The following is a 10,086-nucleotide window of genomic DNA, read 5'->3' on the forward strand; positions in this document are numbered from 1 at the left end:
TGTTGCACAAATCATTACACGACATAGAAGAGACCTGTGCAATGTTATTAAAAGAGAAAATTTGTAACAGAAGTCGATTAAGATCGATATATAAATGAAAAGGAAATTTTAAAGCACAATCCCAATAGATATAGATTGAAAACAAAGATAAATAATAAAATTCAATATAAATTTAACGTAAATCTGCGAAAAACAATAATATGAAAAATGAATTTTGTCACAGTATACCATCTCAGTGTGAACAATTCATTAATTTTTTAAATTAAGACCGTTAAAAGAAAAGCAATAATATCTGTTGTATAATTTAAAAGTAAACTAATATTCTAATGTACTAAACTACTGTATAGTCGAAACATAAAACAGCAAAATAGGAATTATCGACAAATTCCATGAAAAAATATTATAACTTTATTTAGCGTAAATGGCACGAATTTTCGCATTGATTCCAATAGAATTTCTTTCCTAAAGAAGATTGAGCAGTTCCAATATTTCTCCAAGAAACTGGATCAAAGAAAGAATTTAAGCATACCTGGAGTACGAAAGAACTCTGTTTGCATTAAATCCATTTATTCAGCGTGTAATAAGCGTCCGGCTCGCTTGGTTTCTATTAACGCGAATAATTAATTCTGGTTTTCATTCAGCGATCTGAACCGCTTAATCGTGTGCCGGTCGCTAATGTTTATTAAGCGGTGTTGTGAATCATTCGGGAAATATGCCTCTATTTAGAAACCCTCGAATGGTCCGCGCGGGGATCAATGGAGCCGAAATCGAATAAACGAGGAATCAAGTGTCGATTGATTAATATCCTCCCACCATTCGTGCTGTTCTCTTTCTATTGTCATCCACACTTTTGTTTTCTCGAATTTCTGGGAGCCAGAGACTTTCATCACACACCGCTGCGTTTACTATATATGCATAATATAATACCGCACACTGCTCGATAACAATGAAGAACAAGACAACATTTAAAAAGAACGACTTTGTAAATTGAAAATGTATAGAAGTAGAAAGATCTGTAAATATACTAGGATATTTATATCTTACTCAACATCTATTAATACCTATAATAAATATTTTATACATTCATATAAAAATCGCTTCAAATAAACATTTTATCAATAATACAAAAATAGGATAATTTGTTCTTATTGTATTAAAATTATTTATCAATAACACCCGGAAAGAGGTAATTCCTGAGGTCATTTGAAGTAACTTTTTCCTTAACGAAAATGCAATCCGCTGTATCGTATGAAAGGTATATATGATAGAGATTATTATATATGATAGAGACACGAATAATCGTTGCCCATTCTTATTTCAAGCTGAACAACAATTGGAGAGAATTTACTGTACAGTGTGATATACGATAAAGTGAAGAATTATTGGTTGGACAACCAATGAAACAAAATATTGTAAAATAGACCAAGTGACACAGAGACATGGCACACAATTAGAAATTTAGACACGGATGATTGTATTATTGTCTTCGAAAAGAGCTGGACATGGATTGATATTTTCAGTTCGTAAAAAATAGGTCGTATGATTTACGTTACAATTGTTTCATTGTAGTATAGCATTCTGGTTTTGTTTATACGCATCATTTTGTTTCTTTCATTTTGATTTTTTTGTTTTCCCAACTAATTTTCTACTTTTTGAAGAAACAGATTTTGAAGTTTCGAAAGTATTACAGCCGATTGTCAACGACTGGAAATAGATCGGTATACAGTAATGTAATAGATACCATTTTTTATTTATTCTTCCATAATGTAAATCTTTTTAATTTAATTTCAGTTTTCCAATTGTGGTACTGGAGCTCCCACTATTATCTTTTGCGGTATAATTGTAAGCTCGAAAACCTGAAAAGAGCAATCATTGTGTGTACATAGACATATGGGAATATTAATTTTCATAAGAAGACAATTCCATTGAATCTTACCTCTGCACCTGGAGATGCTCCTAGTGCGCAAATCACTGTGTCAGCAATATCTTTGCCGCTTAATAGTGTTATTTTCTCTGTAATCTCGTCGCCGCAATTCAACGCGAATTTCAGTAGGTCTGTAAGAACACCTCCAGGATTGATAGTCTACAAACCAGAAGCAGACATTAATGAAAGAGTTGTGTATCTTATTTGACTAACATTCTGGAAGGTTTAAACGAATTACAATAAATTCTCTCCAATCGTCTCTCAGCTTGTAAATAAAAATGGATAATTTGGAAAGACGAAATACGATCATTCAAGCCTAGTGGCTCGTTTTTATAGTTATCGATTGACAACAACTATAAAAACGAGCCGTAAGGCTCAAATAATTGTATTTTCTTTTCCCAAATTGTCCATTTTTTTGCTTACAAGCTGAGGGACAATTGGAGAGAATTTATTGTATTCTCCTGTACTCTGTGACGTGATACATCGGGAAAGATACAAATAAGTATCATAATAAAGATACAAATCGCACAATATTGCGAACCAACATTTTTAATAATCGTATAGATGTTGAATCATTAACACGTTGAATGTCACGCCGGTTTTACAGAAATTGTCCGTGGCGCCACAATTTTCTTTTATGTGATACATATAATGTTGAAATATTATCTGCAATAGTGTATAATCATGTTTGACATGTTAATTGCGACAGGGGTCACTGTTTGAATTGACGATGGTAATAATACAAAATTTTAGATATTGAAATGCCCCCGTGGCATTCAACGTGTTAATATTGAGATTTCAAAAGAATGTATTGAACTTTTATACGTTCGACGGAATTTATTAGAGTTTGGGGATCAATTAGAGAGTGAATAGATGAATTTAAAATAAATAAGATGGTTAGTAACAAAAATACCAAAACTTTACCGTGACTCTGATATCAAGGTTGCATGCCATGATTTCGTTGCGAAGTTCTACACCCAAAGTATACAGACTGGATTTGGTAACACTGTATATTCCAATTGGAACGCGGAAGGTTTCCGGATACCGTCCCGTTATACTATGAATTATACAAAATATTAATACCTATAATAATGTCCTAATTAAGGGTGTGCAAGATCCCGATATACTGTTAAGAATGTATCTTCTTGTACATGCAAAATCTTTCGATATGATTTAAACAACTTTTGTAACATATGCATACAACCCTAAGAAAATTCTCACCTGCTGATATTTATTATATGGCCGGAAACATTGCGTTTTCTAATCGCATTTATGAATTCTCTCGCAAATATCATTGGCGCTATTAAGTTACTATTTATTACCTCCCTGCACTGCTCGATAGACGAATCTGTAATAACAATGAAATTACAGTAAATTCTCCCAAATTGTCCCTCAGCTTGGAATGATTATCCAAGCCTCGCGGCGCCTTTTTATAGTTGCCGATTCCAATAAATTCTCTCCAATTGTTCCACAGCTTGTAAAAAAATGGACAATTTAGGAAGACAAAACACGATTATTCGAGCCTCCCGCTCGTTTTTATAATCGCCGTTTATCCATTTTTGTTTGCATGCTGAGCAACATTTTGAGAGAATTTACTGCATCGTCTAAGTTATAAGGTAATCTTGAGAACAAAATTATGCTATATTGGAAAATGCACATATCCCCTCCGTCATGACTTTCGAAAACATATTTTAAGAAAATTCTGTCAGTTTAATTTTGTGATCCTGGTTCAGAACTAATCATTATAGAAAGTACTGTCGAAATCATTCCAATTCCCTTTATATCGAGGTGATTACTTTTTAGTAACTTCTTATCGATTTTGTGACCACTGTACCATTCGCCTTGCTCGCTAGTTTCCTACATTTAATGTCAAGATAAAGAAAAAGTAATGGGGAACATTTGTCGTCAGCACTTCTAGTAAGTACGACACAGTAATTTCATTCCGATTCTGAATTTCATGATTTTCCATCGTATTATCCATTAATAGGTATGTCGCGGTTTTTATACATTGACAACAAGAATGTGAGAGTGAAATTTAAAAGAGTGAAAGAATTTCAGAATATCGATAAATTACGCCAGCTTATTGAAATTGTCAGTGAAAAGGAAAATGAATAATACAATCAGTAAACAACTCTACCGATGATCAGCGTCGGCATCGTGTTTCCAGCATTGTTCACCAGTATGTCAACGCCACCCAGTCTCTCCTCGGCCCATTTGAACGCTCTCAAAATATCATTCTCCTTCGTAACGTCGCACTGTATAGGGTAGAATTTGCTTTTGCCCAATTTTTCGGCCAATTCTTGCAGTTTATCGAATCGTCTCGCGAGACCAACCACCTGAATATCATGTTGAACAAGAGATTTTGCGATCTCCCAACCGATTCCGCTACTAGCACCAGTAACCAGCGCAACTTTTCCTGCCCACCTCTCCATTGTATTCATATAAGGTTAATTCGTAACATTAATCTGGTAATGCGTCCTGCTGTCCTTATATACTAAATGGACGTACTATTCGGAGCTGAAAAAAATGGTCTCCGTCCACAAACTAAGCAACGCGAGGGGCAAAGAAAATCGATCGCCCGAATCACCTGACATCTTTGATTTTTCAGATTCTGGGATATTATTGGCTAAGTAAACGACGCGAAGGATAAGCGAAATTGGTCGCCTGCTACACCTAATCACAATTTCTGTCCGATGGTCAACGTAGCCAATCGTGGCTCAGAATCTGAAAAGTGGAAGGGATTCGAGTGGAGTGGATAACCGATTCCTCTTGCCCCTCGCGTTGTTTAGTTTGATGGTAAAGGTCACTAATGACAGCTCCCAATGTATTAAGTAGAACCTTGTTTAACAAACAGCTAAACGGACTCATATTCGTCTGAATTTATTTATACTAACTTTAAGGAACAGACAAGCGATGGTTTGCATACATTTTGTCGAAAATTACACACAGATGATGCGTATATCATTTATTAAAGTTAATAAATTTGCAACGCAATGATGAATGTTACATACGATATACTTTAGAACATTCGTAAATATTTAATGTATTTAATTCTGGAAACCAATGTTAATGATTGTATTTGGAAAAAGGAGTTTTATATAACAAAACACAATTAATGACGGAATTTAGAATCAGAAGTAAGAATCTTCTGCTTTGCAAATACTGCAAAATAGGTAAGTATTTTGTATTCGGGCTTAAAAGATATTCCATAGTGAGGGATAACAGGCGAATCACATCTCTGCAAATTATCTTGATCCTCGAATCACATTCAAGACTTTTAGATTTCGAAAACACAGGCGTCATTTGAGGCTAGCAAAGTATATATACGATATTCAGTATTTTAAAAGAACTCTTTTTAAGTTATTAAATTGACCCTTGTATTGCTTTTTCATCTTTTATACCTTATATCTTTTTAAAGAGAAATTCTACACATCCAGGAAGAACATTGAGTTATTATACAAGGCAAGTTACTTTCTTGTGTTTTTGAGTAGAAAGAAAATTATTTAAACACTTCAAGTGACATAGAAAAGAATGTCTAAGATTACTAATTCACCCAATATTTTATTCAACTTGATCTCATTTATCAATTATCAGACACAGCCTCTTAGGTTGCGCAACATTGCACAATAAAAGCTGCAGCATCGCTATTAAAAGACTTTAGTTGCTAACACCATCTTCTTCAATTATGTGAATCTATTGTTTCTTTTTTAAGAACATTGGCTTGTGAGTATTCCAAGATGAAGTGGTACACACATGAAACTGTACGTGTACTCTTAATAAATAGAGATGCTTCTTCTTTATTTATGTCAGCAAATAAAATTGTAGAATATATAACATGAATATTCAATATTAAAATAATCAGGAATTAATTTGTCCATGAGGAGATATCTTAATGATAGGATGATGGGTATGTAGCAGACTATTTATATATGTATCTTACTCTTCTACATACTTATTATCCTATCATTAAGATATCCCCTCATGGACATATTATTCCTGATTATCTTAATCTTGAATATTCATGTTTATACATATATTCTACAATTTTATTTTCTGATATAAATAAAAAAGAAGCACTTCTATTTAATAAGAGTACACGTCCAGTTCCATATGTGTGTATACCACTTCACCTTGGGACACTGCACTATGTATATATGTATCTTAGTGCATCTTCGGCATCTACAATGACTCAGGAAATTAGTGACATACTTTTTAAAGTGTTTTTAAAAGTGTCTTAAGATATTGTTAAACCAAACAATAAAACGATTAGTCATTCTCTTCGAATAATCCGACATTTCATGCTACACGACTTAATGTTTAATTGGTGGACATATTTTTGTCTTTCATTTCTTTTCATATTCAATCTTCTAGGAAGGAGATTTAATGATTGCGAGCGAGCAGTTTAAAATTCGTGCATTCGCTCTTTACGAATTTCATAATGAATGAGCATACCAAGCAATCGAAGTTAAGCGAATTTCAAGTGATCACGGGGAAGATTATGTTAGTGAATAGTTATAATGATTCAAATGATTTGAACGTCCATCTGTAATCAAAGATGACGAATAGCGTGAATATACACGATGTTCCATAATTACGTTAACAGCCTAAAATAGGGGGTACCTGAGGTCATTTGAAGTAACCAAAACAATGATCAATGCGAGGCGAGCGCGCGAATTACAAGGCTGCGTTAGGAAATTACATTTCCGTGCTGCGTTCGAATCAATGAACAAACCACGGAGCATGAATTTCCGATTTCTTTTTATTACGTGACAGTGATAATGTTAAGAAAAACATTATTCATCCTTATATCAAAATGTCTGAAGAATATTTACTAACTTTTCGAACCCGAAATAATAAGTAATTTAACCGTGATAGCCATTTTAATTTTCTGATGTGCATGACATCTCATGTGTACCATATGAAATTTGTAAGCAAGGTGTACAGTGAAGATTAACAAAGTACGTAAATGATATTTTAATTTAAATAATTCTGTGTCCGAATAGAATACAACGAACAATTCCCAAAGCTAATTTAATAATAAATAATCACGTAACAAGATACGCAGGGTGTGTATCACAGAACGACATTATAAATTTTAATTTGAAAAGGTTCGAAATATCAAGCAGTATAACAGTATAACAAAAGCATTAACCTTGAAATAGTGGCCAGTATTTTAATGACTCAATATTGATAGCAGTATCATTAGTGAGTGATACGGAGTCAGTTTGGTTTCAGTCACCATTATCGATACAGAGTCAATTTTTTGCCAAGTCATTACCATTGTAGTGACACGAAGTCAGTGTGACGTACACCGGCACTAGCATTCGCAGTGAATTTGACGTACTTCGCTAACCTGTGGTTGACTTTGATCAATATCAAAGTGGAGGATCATCTTGTAAATAACTACCAATTCTTCGAGTGTAAATAGTTAATGCACGATTTTTGCTAGACTTAGGGATTGCTATAGAAGCTGAACAATCGATTGTGAATATCGAATATGTTGCATTTCCGACTTTCTGAGATAACGGGGTGTAAAGTTATTCCTGTTTATACAATAGTTGGCAGGTCGTCCGGACAGTCGCTGACAATGCAGACCCTTATTGCACTTGAGGAGGTGGGATCGGCGACGGGAAGAGAGAATTGAACCCGGTTACAATTAGACTATCTTTATTTACAATCGGAACTAAACTCGCGACGCTCGCGTACCGTTCCCGACGAGGGTTCTTACTGAACTAACCATTCGCTCACCGATGCATCCCATCCAGATCATTCTTTCTCATTCTCACGGTTCGCTTTCACTCTGTCCTGGCTAGACGCATTCATTCTACGCGACACTCAAACCAATCGTCTAGACATTCGCTCGACGCTAACGCACAGCATGCAGCCCGGCCCATTCGTCCAAACATTCTTACGCCTTAAAACTAAACACATGGCGGAGACGTGGCGCCGGCTTGTCGCCGCCACATCACCCCCCCCCCCCCCGCCAGTGATTGACTCGATCACGAAACTTGCAATCGGTCCGGGAAACGCACTCTTCTTCCGGACCGTGTGGTGCGTAAACCCGCACCTGGTGGTACTACTATGGGGGGCGGCACCGCCGGACCCCGAGATGGTGGCGATGGTTGGGGCGGCTGCCCCGTAAACTCGCTCGGAGTGGGTGGTGATGGTGGTGTTGGTGGTCCCTCGGACTCTCCAGGTAACGCTGGCTGTGTTGCCCCTGGTATCGTCGGCGGTGCTGGATCTGTAGCCAGCAAGTACGCCGGCTTTAGGCGATGTATGGTCACTGTAACCGCCTTGTCCCGGATACTGAGGGAGTAAGTCCGGTCCCCTCGCTCGAGGACCCTGTATGGGCCGTCGTATGGCGGCTGGAGGATTCCTCGCACGGCGTCGTTCCGCACGAACACATGCTCTGCCGTGGCGAGGTCCTTGAAAACGAAAACTCGTTTCGTCGAGTGATTGCTGCCAGGCGTTGGGGCGAGGGTCGCGAAATGCTTTCGTAATCCCGCGACAAAATCCCCTGGCAGCGGCAGCGACTCCGCTCTCTGTGGGACCAGGAATTCCCCTGGTAGGCGCAGTGTCTCGCCGTAGACCAGCTCAGCTGCGGTGGATTGTAAGTCCTCCCTCCAGGCTGCTCGGATGCCCAGCAAGATGGTGGGAAGAACCTTTGTCCAGCTGACGTTTTGCTGGCAACGGATTGCTGCCTTAAATTGGCGGTGGAATCTCTCCACCATTCCGTTTGCCGCCGGGTGATAGGCCGTTGTCCGCCAGTGGGCTGCACCTGTTAGCTGTGACAATGCCTGAAACAAGCGCGACTCGAATTGTCGACCCTGGTCGGTCGTCACGCGCAACGGGGTTCCGAACCGTGAAATCCAACCCTCGTAAAAGGCGCGTGCCACGGTCGAAGCTTCTTGATCCCGAATTGGGAAAGCCTCGGGCCAGCGCGTAAAACGGTCGACGCAGGTTAAACAGTACCTGAACCCCTCTGAGACCGGAAGAACTACAATGTCTATGTGCACGTGCTCGAATCTTCCGGTCGGCGCGTCGAAACTTCCCGGCGGCGCGAAAACGTGCTTGTTTATTTTGGCGCGCTGGCACGGAACGCAACCGCGAGCCCAACTCCGGCAATCGGCTTTAACGGACGGCCACACATATCGTTCCGTCACGAGTCTCACCGTTGCTTTAACACCTGGATGCGCCAAGCGGTGCATCGAGTCGAATGCGGCTCGCCTGAATTGTCCCGTGACGAAAGGTCGCGCAATCCCGGTAGACACGTCACAGATCACTTCAGTGTTCGAATCGGGCGGGCGTATCCGTTTTAGACGTAAATTGTTTTTTATTTTCCCGCTCGTGTACGCCTGAAGTTCCGCGTCGCGCTGCTGAGACTCCGCCAAATCGGTGTAGCTGAAAGACTCTACCACTTCTTCCAACCTGGATAGCGCGTCGGCGACGACGTTGTCCTTCCCGGCGATGTGGCGGATGTCGGTGGTGAACTGCCCGATGAAATCGAGGTATCTAAATTGCCTGGGAGAACATTTCTCGGGCTTTTGTTGGAAGGCGAATGTCAACGGTTTGTGGTCCGTGTAGATGGTGAATGTTCGCCCCTCCACCATGTGTCGGAAATGCTTGATTGCCGAGTAAATGGCCAACATTTCCCGGTCGTACGCGCCGTAATTCCGCTCGGCAGCGCTGAGCTTCCTGGAGAAGAAAGCCACCGGCTGCCAATCCTTTCCGACCCGCTGCTGCAGTACCGCACCTGCAGCAAAATCGGACGCGTCGCAGAACAAGGCGAGTGGCGCGTCGTCCCTCGGATGCGACAATAACGCCGCCTGCCTCAAACTGTCCTTCGCCTCGGCGAAAGCCGCGGTAGCTTCCTCGGTCCACGCCAACTTGGCGTTACCCTTGATGCCGTCGTGCAGTAGGTTATTGAGGGGCGCTTGTACCTGCGCAGCCCTGGGCATGAAACGCCTATAGAAATATAGCATACCCAGGAACTGCCTCAGCCGTTTTGCGGTGGTCGGTTGGGGGTAGTTGGTGATCGCCTCCACCTTTGATTCCAACGGGCTGGTGCCTTTGGACGATACGGTGAACCCCAGGAATTTAACCTGCGCCTGGCCGAAAATGCATTTCGCCCCGTTGACGGTCACGCCGTACTTGTCGAGGCG

The 10,086-nt window shown here is 39.9% G+C and overlaps 2 protein-coding genes across 2 annotated transcripts; both read right to left on the minus strand.

Annotated features, from left to right (window-relative positions):
* Positions 1-1,731: 1,731 nt before the first annotated feature.
* LOC117222294 (farnesol dehydrogenase) lies at positions 1,732-4,414 on the minus strand. The gene is made up of 5 exons (XM_033473926.2): positions 4,062-4,414; positions 3,146-3,272; positions 2,849-2,981; positions 1,937-2,083; positions 1,732-1,856 (listed from the first exon to the last, which is right to left on the minus strand). The coding sequence occupies exons 1-5, from the start codon at positions 4,363-4,365 to the stop codon at positions 1,788-1,790; spliced, it is 780 nt and encodes a 259-aa protein (XP_033329817.2). The 5' UTR covers positions 4,366-4,414; the 3' UTR covers positions 1,732-1,787.
* A 2,022-nt stretch (positions 4,415-6,436) lies between these two features.
* On the minus strand, positions 6,437-8,655 carry LOC143259448 (uncharacterized). The gene is made up of 2 exons (XM_076521707.1): positions 8,114-8,655; positions 6,437-6,467 (listed from the first exon to the last, which is right to left on the minus strand). The coding sequence occupies exons 1-2, from the start codon at positions 8,653-8,655 to the stop codon at positions 6,437-6,439; spliced, it is 573 nt and encodes a 190-aa protein (XP_076377822.1).
* Positions 8,656-10,086: the final 1,431 nt, after the last annotated feature.

The sequence above is a fragment of the Megalopta genalis genome, chromosome 5 (assembly GCF_051020955.1).
Source record: "Megalopta genalis isolate 19385.01 chromosome 5, iyMegGena1_principal, whole genome shotgun sequence".
Classification (NCBI taxonomy): domain Eukaryota; kingdom Metazoa; phylum Arthropoda; class Insecta; order Hymenoptera; family Halictidae; genus Megalopta; species Megalopta genalis.

Bases quoted from the DNA above. Each gene is read 5' to 3' on its own strand.
- LOC117222294 (XM_033473926.2), bottom strand. From the start codon at position 4,365: ATGAATACAATGGAGAGGTGGGCAGGAAAAGTTGCGCTGGTTACTGGT. The intron at 2,084-2,848 runs GTAAAGTTTTGG...TCTGGTTTGTAG, and splicing joins ACCTTGATATCAGAGTCACG to ACTATCAATCCTGGAGGTGT. The intron at 1,857-1,936 runs GTAAGATTCAAT...TGCTCTTTTCAG, and splicing joins GAGCATCTCCAGGTGCAGAG to GTTTTCGAGCTTACAATTAT.
- LOC143259448 (XM_076521707.1), bottom strand. From the start codon at position 8,655: ATGGTGGAGAGATTCCACCGCCAATTTAAGGCAGCAATCCGTTGCCAG. The intron at 6,468-8,113 runs GTCCGAGGGACC...CTTTGATTACAG, and splicing joins CAGCCAGCGTTACCTGGAGA to ATGGACGTTCAAATCATTTG.